The 19,095-nt window shown below is 35.2% G+C and overlaps 2 protein-coding genes across 2 annotated transcripts; one reads left to right on the forward strand and one right to left on the reverse strand.

Moving 5' to 3' along the window:
- Positions 1 to 52: 52 nt before the first annotated feature.
- Positions 53 to 2,677, reverse strand: LOC18049959 (G-type lectin S-receptor-like serine/threonine-protein kinase LECRK4). The gene has a single exon (XM_006440162.2). It carries the CDS (start codon positions 2,621 to 2,623, stop codon positions 218 to 220), a length of 2,406 nt encoding a protein of 801 aa, XP_006440225.1. The 5' UTR covers positions 2,624 to 2,677; the 3' UTR covers positions 53 to 217.
- Positions 2,678 to 5,940: 3,263 nt separating this feature from the next.
- Positions 5,941 to 17,127, forward strand: LOC112100326. Its single transcript, XM_024189468.1, has 6 exons — positions 5,941 to 6,028; positions 14,913 to 15,183; positions 15,295 to 15,433; positions 15,491 to 15,772; positions 15,832 to 16,003; positions 16,997 to 17,127. Exons 1-6 carry the CDS (start codon positions 5,941 to 5,943, stop codon positions 17,125 to 17,127), a joined length of 1,083 nt encoding a protein of 360 aa, XP_024045236.1.
- The last annotated feature ends 1,968 nt before the right edge of the window (positions 17,128 to 19,095 follow it).

The raw sequence follows: 19,095 nt of genomic DNA on the forward strand, positions 1-19,095 counted from the left end.
AGCTGAAAATTGCTTTGAGGTTAAACATCAAGTGATTTTAAAATGAAACTTCCATTTTTTATTATAGCCTTTTTTTCTTTTTTGAAATTCTATCAATATATAGAACTTAAACAAGCTAATAACAATCCCCCCAACTGGTTTAGGATACAGAGCAAATGTACCATAAACGTTTACATATAAAATTATAGTAAAATGCACTTGCTAGTTACTAGTGGCTTCAGCTTTCAGTTAACTGCAGTGAATGAAGTGGGGGCATTGGGGGACTAGGAACTTCCAGATAACCTTCTAACATTTGCACGATCATCTTTGTTGTAGGCCTTTTTAGTGGATCTTCTTGAACGCACCACAGTGCTGTCATCAACCATTTACACACCCTTGATTTGTCAGCCATAGCTGCTTTATCATTGTCAACCAAAACATCTAGTCTTCCTTCAACATAGCAGTCATAAGCCCAGTCTGTTAGTATTGCACTTCTTTCTTCCTCCAGTTCCATCTTCACACTTCTCCTACAGCAAATGATTTCCAATAACACAACACCGAAACTGTAAACATCCACTTTGGCCGAGACAGGTACATTCTTGAACCATTCTGGAGCCACATATCCTCGAGTTCCTCTGATCACGGTGCGCGTTCGAGACTGATCAGAGAGTAACAGCTTGGATAATCCGAAGTCAGAAATTTTTGCAGTGAAATCTTGGTCTAGAAGTATGTTTTGAGGCTTTATGTCACAGTGGATGATGGGGACATTGCACTCTTCGTGCAAGTACAGAAGCCCTCTTGCAATCTCCAGGGAAATCCTGACTCTTAGACTCCAGTCAGGTCTTGGAATTGCAAAAAGTAGGTTAGCCAAGGTGCCATTCCCCATGAATTCATATACTAAAAGCCGGTTAAGACCTTCGTCACAGAATCCAAGTAGCTGGACAAGATTCTTGTGATGTGTTCTGCCGATTGCACTCACTTCAGTTTTGAATTCCCTTTCCCTTTCTTGTGCCAACTTGTCCAATTTCTTGACTGCTACAGCATTTCCTGAAGCGGATTTGAGGACACCTTTGTAAACTATGCCAAAAGAACCCCTCCCTAGTTCTTCCTTGAACCCATTTGTTGCTTCACTGAGTTCAGCGAGCGAAAAGAAACGCACATTTGTTTCGGAAATACTTGAATGTTGGACCTTGTTTCCATCTTTTCTCTTGCGCCACACAAAGACGAGAAGAGATATTGCCAGTAGCAAAAGTCCATTGAAGAATACAGAGCTACCTAATAGAACTGCTGCTTTTAAGATTCGTATTCCTTTCTTGCCACCAGTATTGCCATCAAAATCAACAGGAAAACCTCCTTTCCTTACTTTGAAGAGAACTTTTGAAACTCCGGCGCCCTGTAACCACCCATTAGAGAGTGGCAATTTCTTCTTCCAACATCTATTATGCTCATATATGGCAACAGCACACAAGCAATCATGCAAGCAAGATGTTTCACACTCTGTTTGACTATAAAGTTCCAACCTTTCATAATTTCCATAAGGCCAATTTACATCAGCGAGTTCCCTTATTTCATACAACTCTTCTGCGTTTCTAGATCCATCATCTGGTCCACAGCCTTGCCAGTAATTCGGCCTGCAATCGCTAAATCTGTTAGTTGGATCCACAAATAAATACCCTGGAGGGCATTCACAAAAAGGTCTCCCATTTTGCATTAAGCAGTAGCTATTGAAGCCACAGGCACCACTACCTAACATATCAGATATAGCTCTGCATTTGTTGTTAGGAAGACGTTGTATAGTAAACCAGCTTTGGTTAGGAGCAGAATTCTTTGGATAAGCATATTCTGTGAATACTCCATCAAAATCCAATGTTGCTCGAAAATAGTGGTCCGCAATAGGAGGTACTCGATCCCATTGTGGCAATTGGACAATTTGACCATTATTTTTCACTATGTATATGTCAGCTGATTCATTAAAAACCAGCCGATTACCAGACTCAGAAGAATTGGCACTGTAAGTATTACTGGTGTAATAACTTTGGTATTGGGATGGGGTTGGCCAGGCCACAGGAATGAGCTGAAGGCTTCCATTTGAAAAATGGAGCTCAAACCTGCCTTTGGAGAAGTTGGTTTCTGTAAGCCTGGAAACCAACACGCTACCCAAATCTAATATTTGGGTAGGCAAGATGGTGTCTGTTGGACTTTTAAAACTCTGCCAAGCATAATCGGAATTGTTACCAGAGACTATAAGCACAAAATTGCCTGTATCAAGCATGGCAGCATCTGATACAATTTTCTTGGGCTTTTCATCCCATATTGCTTGGCCTCCAGGATCTTTAAGCAGAAGGCCGGTGGCAGTAAGTTCAAGTGTTGATCCTCTGGGAGCTAGGACTGGGCGGTAGTCTTCATTGGCATGCCAAATGATGGTTCTTTCAGGTATTTTGTTGAACCAAATGGCAAGCAAGAAAAGATCCGAACTGTTGTTTAGTTGGCGAAATCCGAAAGCAAAATCCCTTGAAGGTGAAATCCATGAAGAGTTGTTGCTGGTGCTTGATAGAGTTGAACCCAAAGGTATGTTGGCAGCGGATAAAAATGGTAGCAGTGGAAGAGAAAGCAAGATAAGACAAGAGAGAGCCAAAGAATCCATGGTCGGTTGTTATTGCAATTGCGAAGAAGGGTTGCATTTATTATAAGAAGATGGTGTTTTGTGAATAAAGTGGTGCTTAATGCTGTGTGAATGTCGGTGTTGAATTGACTAGTCATTTACATGCACGTTAATAATGTTGGATAGAGATTTTGAAGCATGGTTGGTTAATTCATGAAACATCGTAATCTTGTTTGTTTCGGGGAGTTGCTCATTATGCGTACGTGAATGAAACGCGTAAAATTTTTCATTTTCACGTCTTCTTCCAGGAAATTTGATAGAACTATTAAAGTCAAAGTTAATGGTTATGAATGGCTGCCACCTCTCTATACGATGGCTAAGTCAATTAGTGTAGGTACCACGGCATTAATTCAGCTCGATTCCGAATTTCCAACTAGTTTTAAAATAAGGGCCGTTTGTTTTTGGGAGATTTAAAAAGATATTTTAAAAATTTAAAAGTTAATTTTAGTGTTTTATAAATTTTTTTAAAAAATTATTTTTGATAAGATCACCTCATCCTATAATAAACTTTGAGAAATAGTTTTATACATTATAAAAATCTAAAATTATTTTTATTAATTACAAAATTAAATCATTAACTTTAAAGAGATTATTATTATTACCAAATACATTGAGATAATTAGTAAATAAAATATTTACTTTAATTTTCAATTATTATATGTCAACAGTAAAAATATATTTTACATACCTATTTAGAAATGTATAAATAAATTTTATTTAACATAATGTCTAATTTATTTATTTACATTCTCACAATAATTTAACTGTAAGATTTACTAAACTGCTTTTAAAACTTATAATATTTTTAAAAATAAATTTTATCAAATATTTAATTAATCTCTTAATACTTGATTATTTCTACAACATCATTGAAATCAATTATTTTTAAAGTTACAATATTATTAAGGGTCCACCTATGTTGCAACAGTTGTACGGTACAACAGCTTTTGTCCTTATCTAATCTAACTATTTGATGGTTCAGAGTTTAATCTAACGGCTTATATTAATTTATGGCGATTTGAAGATGCAACTTACAACTGTTGGAGGCCCTTTTTTTCTTTTTTATTCAGAGACGAAAATTGCGTAAAACATGGCGTTCCGTTAGCTCCAAATATCCAGTTAGGGTTTGAATTCAAGGTCGTATGGAATCGCATCTATTCGAGATCCGTATTGGCGTTGAAATCAGATTCTTTGAATCAGCGGGTGGACTAAATTAGGAAGGAAGCCGATGATGACCGAGCGGTGGTGGTGACGCCTGTAAATTCAACCTTGAAAACCTGAAGCAGGTTAGAATCTTTGCTAATCTCTCTAGAAATTGCACGGGTCTTATTACTAAACTTGTAAACCACTTATCGAGCTGTAATGGAGTTCGATTCTCTCAGAATTGACCAAACCAATATGGAGACTGTTCGAAAAGGAAGTAAAGGAAAGAAACAAATTGACTCGCCAGATAACTGCGGAGGGCAAAGAGTCTTTTGATAATTAGTTCAAGATTCAGAAATTAAAAGTCATCTTTTTAGCGGTGAATTAACAGTTGAATGGTGGTTTAGTAATAACTGTTTTCTCCTTCAATTTATCTGATGTCGAAATCAGATATACTTCCGCCTGAGACGACCACGCTTCAACTGGGAAACCATTGGATTATCGAAATTTTGTGTGTGGAAAAAACTATTACAATTTTTCGGTTGAGGATAAGATTTCGATATGGCCACTCAAAACACACCCAAAAACAACTTGTTTCAGTGTTTTGTGTCTGCTACAGTTTTTTAACTTGAGGCAACCAGCTGCTTTAATTATAAAGTGTCCATCTCAACCGTTAGATGCAATTGGATTTCATCCAACGATAGTATTGAATGTAGACAAAAAAGCGTGATTTGTTGCAACTGTGGCAACATAGGCGAGTCCTATTATTAAACTGCCCCCAAAGACTTCGTGCCGACAACATTTTTGGGAAAAAAAATAATTGGGCATATGCGGGTCCCACCTGTACAAATCTGAGAAGAAAGTTGGCTTTTTGAAACAATTTTGAGCTCAAAGGAAAATTCAAAAGAAAAGTAAAAATAACGACTGAAGAAAAGTAAAAAGAAAAAAGAACGACTAATGAAAAGAAAAAAAATCAACGGCAGTTTACTTGTTTGCCAGTTTAGAATTTTAATTAGACCAAAACGCCGGGTTTAGAATTATATAGGCAAAAGGGGTAAGCTTTGTGATTATTAAAAAAAGTTAGGAATAAATTTAATCTTGTCAATAGAATTATTTAATTACTACGCGTCAAAATCTCTTATAAAGATTAGAAAATATTAAATTAAGAGAAGATCCAAATCCGGCCTCTAGATTTTTTAGTCAGGAAACCAAATTGATTATGGACCAAGATTCATTTACAAGTTTATAGAATCAGATTTTTTTTTTGGCAATAATTTTTTTTCAGAGCCCCCCACCCTCACCCAAAAAAGAAAAGAACGGAAGCTAGCTTTGATGCATATTTAATACGCATCCTGATAATGTTTTGGAAGTAACTACAATCTTACTAATTTAAAGTTGTCTAGATGAAGAACCTTGAACAAGGCGATATTCGGAGCAGGAATTCAGAGGAATAAACTATTGAGCATTGATGATACAACTCCTCACTGAGAATGTTGTCAAGTTTTGTGTGCAGCTTGTCAATATATTCTTTGATTCTTTCCCAGTAGCATAAGTGGCCAGCAGCCAAAAAACTCTCTCATCAGATGCTCTAATGACTAAAATCATCATTTTACAAAACTGAAATCATCCGTATGGCTTATGAGCTGAACGTGCATCTCGAAACCGCCATGTTGCCCGGCACCTTGACAGAAAGAATGACTTCACATCCATCAATTAAAACAAGCTTCTTAATTTGGTAATGGGTAAATATAATGCCAGATATGCAAGGCAGAGAAGCCGGCGGCCTTCATAATTTCACAAGTTCTGTCTCGAAAAGTTATCCTTTCTTCATTGAAACCTTAGACGACTATCGTCTTTATTTTTTATTATTTATATGATGTGTCGTCTTAGTTCTCTCTTGCAGACGTCCTGTCGTCGAATATATGGACCGACATCATCATCATTACGACAATTCGTCTGATTGATTTTAAAATAGACGTCTTGTCATCCACCCCGCTTTTTTCTGGTTCATCTATTTAAAATTTTTTATCATTTGCAGACTGTGTTTTTATTTTAATTAATCAATTGCAACATGCCTCGAAGGCAAATTTTTAATTACTCATTGTTTTATCTTCGGCTACCTCTGAAAAAAAAAAATGTGCTTGTCATCAAAGATAATGCGGAATGTTAAGGAAGCTCACCGTACAAAGAAGAAAGAGAAGCTAAAGCCGAGAAATATTAACAAGCCTATGACGTCAGATGATAGTAAGCAAAGTGATTGCTCATCTGCTAGCTCAGCATAAGTTGTTGAAGTCTATTACAATTCATTGTGTACACTTAGCTGAAACTTAGCTCGTGCTAATCATTTTAGTTAGTTATGAATTAGTTACAATAATGATGCCTAAGCAGTGACTATAAATTGAATGTTTTAAGCAATAAAAATAAGAAATCTGGAACATTCTCTCAGATATTTTTTGAGCCACCAAACAACTCCATTTCTGTTTCTTTCACAAAAGATCCACGAAGTATGCTGGCTTAATGCTTTGAGCTACCCCTATGAGACTATTTTGATTGTTCTGTACTGCCGCCCAAAGAAAGCATCAAAATTTCCCAAACTCATTATCTAATAAATAAACTCCTAAACAACAGCTAAAACTAATAAATTTTATATCCAATGCTAAGCTGAGCTTTTTATAATTTTTTTTTTCATGTACATCCACAAGTGCATAATTAAGATTTAATACATGTTATATTTTTGTCCAATAACTACTAACCATAGTATTAAACAAAGTAAGAAGGTTTTTGGCATTCTTCGAGTATTGCATATTACCCCTTTAGTTATTTCCGCATGGGCAGCCTATTATCATGACTTGTTGACGCATATATGTGATTGAATGGAAAAAAAAAAAAAAAGAAAAAAAAGGCAGTATCACTCCTAATATAGCGCCCAAAAATTATCAAAAAAATGAGATAAGAGAGTCGATGATTTTTTCTCTTTGCTATAATTTGCTATAACATTTTCTGCCAAACCAACTAGGAGTATTTTTTACTTTATTTTATTATCTAAAATTTACATTAAAGACTCTATGTCTCTGACATCTTACTTAAGTATTTGAGGATTATTGAGAGCTATAACATTGGCACACTTTACAATTACAACTACGGTGCCATCTTACAATTATAATTTTGTTCTTTGAAGCCGAAATTTAGCATCAACATAATTGATTTAAGAACTAGAATTTGCGTAGTCAATTTAAACATAAAAATTTAAGTTCACATATTTATATCTACCCTATATTAGAAGTAATGTGTTTTCAGTTGAAAATAAGTAGAACTAGTGAGTTTATTGAAAATTGAAAATGGGTTGAGAAAGAGAGTTGACAAGAACAGCTGATGTGGCAGCCAAATGCGCCAAAGTTAATTACAAAATTGCCAGCTCAGCTATGTTTGTTTGGAAATCTGTAATTACTGTTTTGTTGTTTATCAAATTATCTTAGCATTAGCTTTGCATGATTCGGTGCTTAATTAAAACGGTTGCTGAAATAGTACTTTGAAGACGTATGTTTTTATCTAATCTTCATTAATTGAATCAGACGAAAGAGAATTTTTAATGTTTTGGAATTCTTTAATTAGTGTTTTGTTTAATAACTTAATAAGGGCAGTTATCTTAGCATTCGTTTAACGTGATTCGCTGATGAATTAAAACGGACTCCAAATTGTTGAAATAGTCCGTCAAAGACGTATGTCTTTGTCTAGTCTTCATTAATTGAATCAGAAGAAAGAGAATGATTTCCATTAAAAAATTAACGTGGCATGTTCTCGTGTTTATATCGAATCTATGACCCTTGACCATGCATGATTTTTATCTGTTGATGTAAGTGTGTACACATTCTGTATTCTCTAATAAAGCAGTTTGTGCATTTGGCTATTAGTATCCTCCTTTGACTTAATAAGGGAAATTTGAAATTATTGTGCAGGGACTTTATCCACTAATCACGCAAATGAAATTGTTAGCTATTGACTATTGTTGAAGTCAAAAAATGTCATGCACCGCTTGGAAAAAGAAAAAAGAAAAAAGAAAAAAGAGCCAAACGTGGCTGATTTCAAAAGCAACAGCCAGCTGCCTGCTTCACCACTTCTCCACATGTCAAGTTCTGCATGGTCCACTCGTGAGTTGGTGGCCATGTATATATAATTTGAAATAATTGAAAGCAGCTCTCATATGTGTTTCCATTTTCGAAGTGAAAACAAAACTGAGAGAAGAAAAGAAGAAAAACCGAGAGAAAAGAGAAGAAAAAAAAAAGAACGAAAAAGAAAAGAAATAGAAAGAAGCCGAGCGTGGGAGGTGAAGTGGAATTAAGAGGAAATATTACGAAAATTAGAACTAGACACTTAGATTTATATTAAGTGAGTTAGTGGGTAATAAATTTATGAAATCTAAGTAGTTACGATTTAATTTATGTTATACGTACAAGTTTTTATATCAGTTCTAACTATTAATTTTTTAATCCTGTATTCTAAGAGAAATCCACGAGTCCAGAGACCCATAACAGGCCCAACGAATCCTGGAGTGAAAAAAGATCTGTGAGTGGATACTATTATTACTATTATGTATTATGTGCAGCATTTATGTTTGATGTTATGATTTAATACCATGTTATGATTACATGTATGCATATTATATGTTTGATTGAGTCATGAGATGTGATTGCGAGTCACCATGTATGTACCATTCCCTGTAGACTTTGAGCATGCGTATTGAGAGTTAGGTTATTCTACCCGTACGAGATAGTTTAATTATGCCGGGTATTGAGAGGCTTTTCCCCCGCTCTACTCGTGCGATGATGATCCCGGCGAGTATTGAGAGTTATTTCCACCTGGTTCTATTTGGTGCGGTTTGGGATCTATGTATGTATGAATTCGATGTTTCTTGAGTTTAAATCGGATCTATAGAAAAAAAAAAAAAAAAGGCAGTATCCCAGAAGCATCCAAAATTTGTACAAAGCTAAGGTCAATAATCACTCCTAATATAGCGCCCAAACATTATAAAAAAAAATGAGATAAGAGAGTCCATGATTTTTTTTCTCTTTGCTATAATTTGCTATAACATTTTCTGCCAAACCAATTAGGAGTATTTTTTGCTTTATTTTATTACCTAAAATTTACATTAAAGACTCTATATCTCTCACATCTTACTTAAGTATTTGAGGAATATTGAGAGCTACAATACGGGCACACTTTATAATTACGACTACGGTATCATGTAGCAATTATAATTTTGTTCTTTGAAGCCGAAATTTAGCATCAACGTAATTGATATAAGAACCAGAATTTGTGTCATCAATTTAAATATAAAAAATTAAGTTAACATATTTATATCTACCCTATATTAAAAGTAATGTGTTTTCAGTTGAAAATAAGTAGAACTAGTGAGTTTACTGAAAAGTGAGAACCTGTTATATATGTGTGTGGTTAAAATATAGTTACAAGAACAGCTGATGTGGCTGCCAACTGTGCCAAAGTTAGTTACAAAATTGCCAGCTCAGCTATGCTGTTTGGAATTCTGTAATTACTGTTTTGTTTATCAAATTCTCTTAGCATTGGCTTTGCATGATTCGGTGATTAATTAAAATGGTTGCTGAAATAGTACTTTAAAGACGTATGTTTATCTAATCTTCATTAATTGAATCCGAAGAAGGAGAATGATTTTTTTTTTAATGTTTTGGAATTCTGTAATTAGTGTTTTGTTTAATAATTTAATAAGGGTAGCTATCTTAGCATTCGTTTAACATGATTCGCTCATGAATTACAATGGACTCCAAATTGTTGAAATAGTCCATCAAAGAAGTTTGTCTTTGACTAATCTTTCATTAATTGAATCAGAAGAAAGAGAATGATTTCCATTAAATGATTAACGTGGCATGTTCTTGAGTTTAAATCGAATCTATGACCCTTGGCCATGCATGATTTTTATCTGTTGATATAAGCGTGTCCACATTCTGTATTCTCTAGTAAAGGAGTTTGTGCATCTGGCTATTAGTATCCTCCTTTGACTTATTAAGGGAAATTTAAAATTATTGTGCAGGGACTTTATACACTAATAACGCAAAAAAAATTGTTAGCTATTAACTATAAGAGGATGATTTGTTGTTAAAGTGAAAATTGATGCCGAGTAAAGGAAAAATTCCCGAATATTTCCTGTGTGGATACCCTCTCTCTTGATTAAATGAGAGCAGCACATTGTAAGAATTGTTGGGAAAAATCAGGTTTTTTTAAATTTTTTATAAAACCTTTTGAAGATCGTTCTCATATAATATATAAGAATTTGTAATCTAGAAACTGTACGTTGAAAATTTGATTTGGCTTTTTCCGTTGAAGTGATTTAGGCTTCTAGATCACGATCCGCCACCACCACTCCTGTTAGATCACGATCCATCACCACCACGTTTGTTTGATCACGAAGTGTCACCAATGATCTTCCAGGTTATAATTCAGGTTCGATCTACACTTGACGTGTGGGCGCCTTTATCACTACAAAAGCAACTAGCACGAGAAAATTTTTCTCTCAATAATACAGAGAAAATCTTTTTCTCTGATCTGTATGAAGTGGCTGCTCTTTTTTTCTTTAGAGAAAATAAGCCTTTTATATCTCCCTTTAGTGAAAACCCTAGGCTCCAAATAATCAAAAATAAAAACTCACGTTACTTGCTTTTTTTATAGGGGACCCACCTTGTAAAATAACATAAGGCCCCTCACACAAAAGCTAATTAAATGGAGCCTCCCACTAAATGATATATTTAGGCTTTTGCCCCAAATATCTAGTTATCTTACTTATTAGCCCAATAATGGTGCAGTCAATTAAATGAGTTAACTTGTGGATCATTTGGGAACATACAATAGTGGCTACAATAATTAGGCCAGTAATTAAACTAGCCCAATAATTTAATTCCAAATCTACTCCATTAAAAGATTGGAACTGACTTCCATAATTGTATGCTCAAATAATAATTCGTTCCAAGCCACATTGATTTCTTTACTGCACAATCCTTTGTACCACATCGTTAATTAAATTGATATCTCAACTGTCCAATCAATTTAATAACATCTTATTCCTTGATACTTACTGGTTTTCTCTAATGATCATTTTCAACATACTAAATGTGTTGACCCACTCTGGCCAGAGAATTCTATGATCAAGTGCCGAAAACCCATCAAGAGATGTGTTGTACAAATTCTATATTGTTAATCTATAACTCTAATACTCATAAATACTCCCACCAAAATACTGGGTAATCTAGACTACAAGTATGTGTCATGCCCATTGGTAATTCAAATGGAATAACAATTACAATCATGAAATCATAATTAACTCAAGATTAAGATTACAATAAAATCAATGCCTATGAGATTTAATAAGTCTGACAGTTATTACAAAATTAATTAAATCTCATATGTGATCATGTTCAATGTAGTCGTACTACATCAATAAATTTATTACAGTCTATACCTAAATAAGGCAGTATCCCAGAAGCATCCAAGATTTGCACAAACCTAAGGTCAATAATCACTCCTAATATAGCGCCCAAAAATTATCAAAAAAATGAGATAAGAGTGTAAAGCTTTAAAAAAAATTTCTTTTTTTTTTCTTTTTCTTTCATTTCTTTATTTTATAATAGAGTGTTTTATATTTATTATATGTAAGTGAATGATTAATGTTTGTTAAGTGGAGGAAATTCGTGGAGTGGAGTAATGATGTTGAATGATTAATGTTTGTTAAGTGGAGAAATTGGTGGAGTGGAGTAATGATGTTGAATGATTATGTTTGGTAAGTGGAGATAATTCGGGTAGAGTAATTATGCTTAATGATTGAGTTTGGTTGTTTTTTTATTTTCTTTGTGTGTGGCTTGCGTGTGTGCCTTGATTAGGGATGGCAATGGGGAGGGGAGGGGACCAATCTCCCCGTACCCATCCCCGATATTTTGCGTATGTCCCCGTCCCCTCCCCGTCCCCGTCAAAATTACTTGATAGAATTCTCATCCCCTCCCCGAATAATAACAGGGGATCCCCGAGAGTCCCCAATCCCAGAATAACTAATAATTTTTTTTGTTTCGATTTTGAGTTATTCATATTAAAATAAAAAATTCAAATAAAAGTAAAGTTCGAAATATATCTTACATTAATATCTATTACAAAAGTCACATACATTAAATTAGTAAGTAACGCAGCATGCAAGGGATACAAACTTCTTTTACAAACTATCATGAACAAATTAATAATCTAATACAAAATTGTTACAAATAAAATCAAATTTAGATTCAAAATTAACTTTTTCAATGGTGGTGTGGACACTTTATAAATGTGGACTATTCTCTTTACAACACAATAGTTAAATCAGAGCAAATCAAGAGCAAATATTAGATTAGATATTAAAATTGTGATTCGTTGTGGGCAATTATAACATCTAAAAATAAATAAAAAATAGATTTAAGTTTAAAATAATTAAAGAATATTAAAATTAAAAAATTTTGGGCTAATAGAATCTACTCGGTCTTTTTAATGTCCTAAATAAAAATTTAGGACTTTATTTAGTTAATTAGGCCTAAAGTTTAATGATATAAATATTTTGATATTTTTTATTTTTACCAATATTTATAATTTAAATTTTATTATTTATTTACTAGTAATTTTAAAAAATTAAAATGGGAAAATGGGTAGGGGATGGGGATTCCACCTCATTCCTGTCCCCTCCCCGAATAAAAAATTAGGTAAAAAAATTTCCCCGTCCCTTCCCCGAATAAGAAATTGGGTATGAAATTATCCTCATACCCTCCCCGAATGGGAAAAATCCCCGAAGGTACCCGTCCGCGTGGGGATTTTTGCCATCCCTAGCCTTGGTGTTGTATCTCATTTGCGTTTAAAATTTTTGAAGAAGTGTTTGAGCAAAAGCTTTAAGTTTCAAAGGTGTAGTATGGAGTGAAATTCTTCTTAAGAGGTAAGTACTTATAATCTTTTGAATTTCTATTGTATGATTCTTGGTTATTAATTGAATGATTTTGTGTACATTATCCTGAAAATCGTGAATAGTGCAGGTTCAATGTTATATGGTTGCTGTTGTCGTTAAATCTCATGCATAAAACTTCATAGCTTATTAAACTAGACATCTTTATCTTTCTATCCATATGTTTATGGTCCAATAACTCATTGTATATTAATTGTTTTGATTTTTCAAATTTGGAATACTAGTACTGGAAATTTTCAATTTTCAGCAGCAATCCTCAATTCTATAATTTATTTTGTAATCCAAATGACTTCGGAAAATTCTGAAAAATTTTATTACTATATATATATATATATCTATGTCTAGTTTTTCTGTATTTAATTTCGTAATTTTTGGATATATATTAAAAGCATTAAAAATCATGGAGTTGGGCTGTCGCAATATTGGAAACTGCTTTCCAAAATTTCAAGGGGATGATACTGAAGCTAATTTTAATTATTTTTATCATTAGCAAATGCTTTAAAACTTTTAATTCTGATTTCCATATTGTCTTCTCTGATGATCTGTTAGAGTGCAATTTATGCACTAGTTTTGCATTGTTTACTTCCCTTAATATCGATGTTTTGCACTTAATAATAGTGATTTACTTGTGTTTTACTTTTGTAGGTGCAATTCTATTGATTGGTGATAAAATTGAGCTATAAGATGATGTTTAAGGATGATGGTTCTCTTGGAGAAATTATGAGCGGCAGAAGAACTTTGTTGATAAGGCGTGGGCGCGTGCTGTCAACTGCAGACCTGTAGTTTTTAGTTTAACGTGTTTTGTATTTTTGGTTATTTTTGTAATTAGGAATTTAATATTTCAGATATTAGTATTTTATTTTAAATAGAATTCTAAAAGAGAGGAGAGAGAGAGTATTTAAGGGAGGAATCTATTGTGAAAATAGGGGGATTGGGGAGAAAAGAAAGAAACCATAAATCTAAATTTTTCTCTTCTCTCTATGAAGAACTAAACCTATTTTTCTGGTTGAAGGATAATGAAGCTTTGATTCATCACTACTGTGAGATCTTTCTTATGCTTTAATTGTTTTATTACTTTTTGGGTATTTGTTTATTCTCTGAATTAGTTTCATGATTATGTTTGTTAATTAGGTAATTGGCCACTATTTAATTATCAACTTAATCTATTGTCAATTAAAGGATTCATCGTATGAAGATTTTAATGTTTGTGACAAATAACATAGCAGTGAGTTGTGTTATGAGAATAAACAATCTAATTTAAATGAATCATCATATGTGTTGATTAGGATTTGGGTCTCTCTGGTCTTTCAGGCTGTCAATTGATTAAATCCTATGATCGTATCTAGGGTTGTCTATTGATTAGGGAAATAACCAACGGTCGTACCTTGGTTATCGACTAGTTAAGGAGAGATTGGCTATTAGAGGGTCTCAGTAGCTATAACCGGTCTATTCATAAGTAATAATAATCTATATTTGAATCAATGATCAGTAGTCGAATCAAGCTGAGTTAATTCCTTCAACCATAGCTTTCTCTAATTTGAATTACAACTTTAATTTGCATTCTTGTTATTTTAATTTGATTTTTATTATTGTCAACAATTCCCCCATTTTACATTTTACGTTTCAAAAGGATTTAAATAATTACCGATCTCTGTGGACATAACCCTACTCAATCATTATACACAATTTATTTAGAGTAGAAATTTATTTTTGTTGGATTCGACAACCATCAAATTTTGGCGCCGTTGCTGGGAATTGGTGTCGTTTATTTAATCCTTTTTACGTTTTACTTGGTGTATGGTTCGTTATTCTCGTACAGGTACACTTTCATTTGATCCTGAAATTGAGAAGACAGCTCGCCAGCTGAGACAGCAGATGAAGCGAGCTAAGCAACGATCTCATCGCCTTTGCTTCCTGAAACAGATACGGTGCCTGATTTAGTTGAATCATCAAGCGATTCGGAAGAACAAGTGATGGATAGAGCTGCACCTATAGAAAGAACTCTTAGAGAGTTAGCTGAACCAGACTTGAATCAGCAACCACTCTGCATTCAATATGTAGACTTGGAGGTAAATTTTGAATTAAAGTCCGGTCTTATTCATTTGTTACCTAAGTTTCATGGTTTTGCAGGTGAAAATCCTCATAAACATCTTAAGGAGTTTTATGTTTTGTGTTCAAGTATGAGACCACAAGGCGTGACTGAAGAGCAGATTAAGCTGTGTGCTTTTCCGCTCTCTTTAGATGGGTTAGCTAAAGATTGGTTGTACTACTTGCCTCCTGGATCGATTACAACGTGGAATGGTTTGAAGAAGCAGTTCCTCGAGAAGTACTTTTCTGCTTCAAGAGCTGCTAACATCAGAAAAGACATTTGTGGGATCAGACAACTTCCTAGGGAGACTTTGTATGAGTATTGGGAGTGATTCAAACAATTGTGTGCCAGCTGTCCTCAACATCAGATTTCTGATCAACTTCTTATTCAATATTTTTACGAAGGACTATCATTAATTGATAGGAGTATGATAAATGCTGCTAGTGGAGGCGTGTTGGTGAACAAGACCCCTACTCAAGCAAGGGAGCTGATATCAAATATGGCTGCCAACACACAACAATTTGGCAGCAGGCAAGATCTCACTTCAAGGAATGTGAATGAGGTAAATATTTCTTCTGTTGAACAACGTTTAGATAAACTTACTTCTCTTGTGGAAAAGTTTGTTGTAGGTAATATGCAACGGGTGAAGACTTGTGGCATTTGTTACAATATGGGTCATTCAACTGATATGTGTCCTACACTTCAAGAAGAACTCGTTGAACAAGCCAATGCAGTTGGAGAATTTCCAGACATGCCTCAGAGGAGGTATGATCCTTATGCACAAACATACAATCCGGGATGGAAGGATCACCCCAACTTCAGCTATGGAGTTAGGCCGCAGGATTCCCACAACAGTATCCACCAAGACAACCAGCACCTCCACAGTCAAACTCCAAGTCATGTATATCTCTTGAAGAAATTGTTAAATCACTTGCGACTAACACTCAATAATTTCAGCAGGCAACTACAGCAAGCATTCAGAACTTGGAGAACCAAATGAGTCAATTGGCGACTACAGTGAGCCGCCTGGAGTCTCAAGTATTAGGAAGATTGCCTTCACAATCTGAGGTGAATCCAAAGCAAAACGTTAGTGCTGTCATCCTTAGAAGTGAGAAGGAGTTGCAAGAGCCTAGTAAGAAAGTGACAAAGCATGTAGAAGATGAGCTTGAGAAGAATGAATTGATGCCTAAATCTCAATATGCGCAACCCACAAGAGCGAAACCCTTACCTATTGTGATACCTCCTCATTTTCCAAGCCGGTTTGCAAAATCCAAGAAGGAGGAACAAGAGAAAGACATCCTTGAGACATTTCGCAAAGTTGAGGTAAATATTCCTTTATTAAATGCTATAAAACAAATACTTCGATATGCTAAAGTCCTTAAGGAACTATACACCTCTAAGAGAAAATTAAGAGGAGATGAAAAAGTTCACATGGGGGAGAATGTTTCAGCAATTCTTCAAAAAAAACTACCTCCTAAGTGCAAGGATCCAGGTATGTTTACTATCCCTTGTAAAATTGGCAGTGTTAAAATTGAAAAGGCTTTGTTAGATCTAGGAGCTTCTATTAATGTCATACCTCGTTCCATTTATTCATCTTTGAATGTTGGTCCATTAAAAGAAATTGGCGTGATAATTCAACTAGCTGATAGGTCTAATGCATATCCTGATGAGGTATTAGAAGATGTCTTAGTACAAGTTAATGAGTTGGTTTTTCCTGCTGATTTTTATGTACTTGATATGGAAGATGATAATTCCTCTAATTTTGTCCCAATTTTGCTAGGAAGACCTTTTCTTAAGACTGCTAGGACTAAAATGGATGTACATAAAGGGACTCTCACTATGGAGTTTGATGGAGAGGTTATAGAATTCAATATGAATGATGCCATGAAATATCCTAGTGAAGAACATTCAATATTTTTTGTGAATGTTATTAACCCTATAGTGCAGGAAGTTTTTTACAAGAAAAAGACGAAGACATTTCATGATAGAATGATTTTGAGAAATGAGTTCTCTGTTGGTCAAAAAGTTCTTCTTTTTCATTCTAAGCTTAAACTTTTTCCGGGTAAATTACGTTCTTGCTGGGTTGGACCTTTTATTGTTACTAATGTTTTTCCTCGTGGTGCAGTTGAGATTCGAAGTCCGACCTCTAACAAAGTTTTTAAGGTTAACGGTCATCGCTTAAAAGCTTTTTATGAAGATTTTTCGGTGAATATTGTGGAGGATGTGGCTCTCGAGAGTCCCAATTATGGAGATTGATGCATAAATGTGTCTAGCCAAAGACATAAAACAAAGGCGCTTTTTGGGAGGCAACCCAAATGATTTATTTATTTTGGTTTTTGTTATAACTTCTTTTAATTTTGATTCAGATTTTTTTTAAAAAAAATAAAGTGTTTGCTTATTTTGGCCAGAAGAAAATTTTTGATAAGGCGTGCCCACGTCTTAACTAAAAAGTACTTATGTAATTTTTAAAGTAAAATAGTTTTAAGGCGTGCCCACGTGTTTATTAAAAAAGTACTTCTGAAATTTTTGGTGTCTTAAAGTGATTCATCACAAAAAAAAAATTTTTTAAAAATTTACTGTTCACAAAATCCCTAATTTTCCAGAACTTGTTTTCTTCTCCAGCCGCTTGCAGCACACCAACAACAAACCAGCCCGCCGGAAAACGCACCACCCCGCACGCACAGCACCAGCATCGAGCACCATCCCGCGAGCGCAGCACCAGCATCCCGTGTCTCGCAGCCCAGTAGCGCGCAACGCAGCGCAGTACCCTCAAAGCAAGCCTCAGAAGAGCGCAGCGCAAATCAGCCCCAGCTGTACGCGCAGCGCGAACCAGCCCTAGCCCGAGCACGGAACGCAACAAGCGTCACCAACGCAGCACCAGCAATCCCCCAGTGCGCAGCAACAACCGCAGCACGCAGATCCAGCGTCACCAGTTCGCAGCATCAGTCCCAACCCGCACACACAATACAACCAGCACCAACCCGCGCAGCACAACCATCCGCACGCAATTGAACCAGCAGCCGTGTACCCGTAAGCTCCAATCGAGCAGCAATAGTCCGCAACCAGCCTACGACCTGCATTCCAGCTGCGTGAATCGAAATCTGTGACAAGATGGAGCAGAATTTGGCCGCATACTTTAAGAGTGTGGGATTTATCCCACCATTCCCGTCAAGCCCATAGACGTTATGAGGATCAAAGCTCGCAATTCAGGGAAGTTTTTGCCTTTAATCTTTTATCCTTACGCTTTAATTTTTATGTGAGCTTTGATTATCTTACATTGGGGACAATGTAAGTTCTTGATGTGGGGGAGGGATTTTTGCATCTTTTCTCTTGCGCCACACAAAGACGAGAAGAGATATTGCTAGTAGCAAAAGTCCATTGAAGAATACAGAGCTACCTAATAGAACTGCTCCTTGTAAGATTGGTATTCTTTTTTTGCCACCAGTATTGCCATTAAAATCAACAAGAAAACCTTCTTTCCTTACTTTGATGAGAGCTTTTGTAAATCTTGTTCTTGTATAGTCATACGCCCTAAGGGCAAGGGGGAATCTCTTCTTCCAACATTGTCTAGCATTATTATATATGGCAACTGTTATGCAAGACAGAGCAATATATCGTAACTTACTCAAGAAAAGAATCAACCAAGACTTAAACACAAGAAGAAAGAAATCAAGAGCATCAAGAACAGTTGAACACCAAAGAAATAACGTGGTTCAGTTCCACAGAGAAACCTACATCCACGGCTGTAAAATGCCAGCTAGGGCAAGAGCTTTTATTGACTATAATGGCTGATTACAAAGAACACTTTCACTGCAGATTAAAACCTCTCTTTTACAATTAGTGTTTCCTCTCTGTAATGCTTAAGTGTTTCTCTCTGGTTCTGAAGCTAGCTTAGAGACAGCTTATATATGTATGCTTCTCACGTGTGTATCCACTTTAACGAATCAGGCTGTTATTACTAATTACTCTCGTTTGTATGCCAGCTCACCAGCCACCTCAACAAGCCCATAACAGAATATAACTAACTATGGCTTCACAAATCTCCACCTTATTTCTATTATGTTTATGCTTCCCCCTACACTGAATCAGCAACTGTAAACTTGAATTACAATTTAACACTTCCAATCAAGTTCAACAAGTTCTTGAACCTGACTGATGGCAGTGGCTTGGTTAACATGTCAGCTGGATTGACCTCAGAAGGAACCTTGACCACATTCACCACTC

Source organism: Citrus clementina, unplaced genomic scaffold (assembly GCF_000493195.1).
Source record: "Citrus clementina cultivar Clemenules unplaced genomic scaffold, Citrus_clementina_v1.0 scaffold_3, whole genome shotgun sequence".
Lineage (NCBI taxonomy): Eukaryota > Viridiplantae > Streptophyta > Magnoliopsida > Sapindales > Rutaceae > Citrus > Citrus x clementina.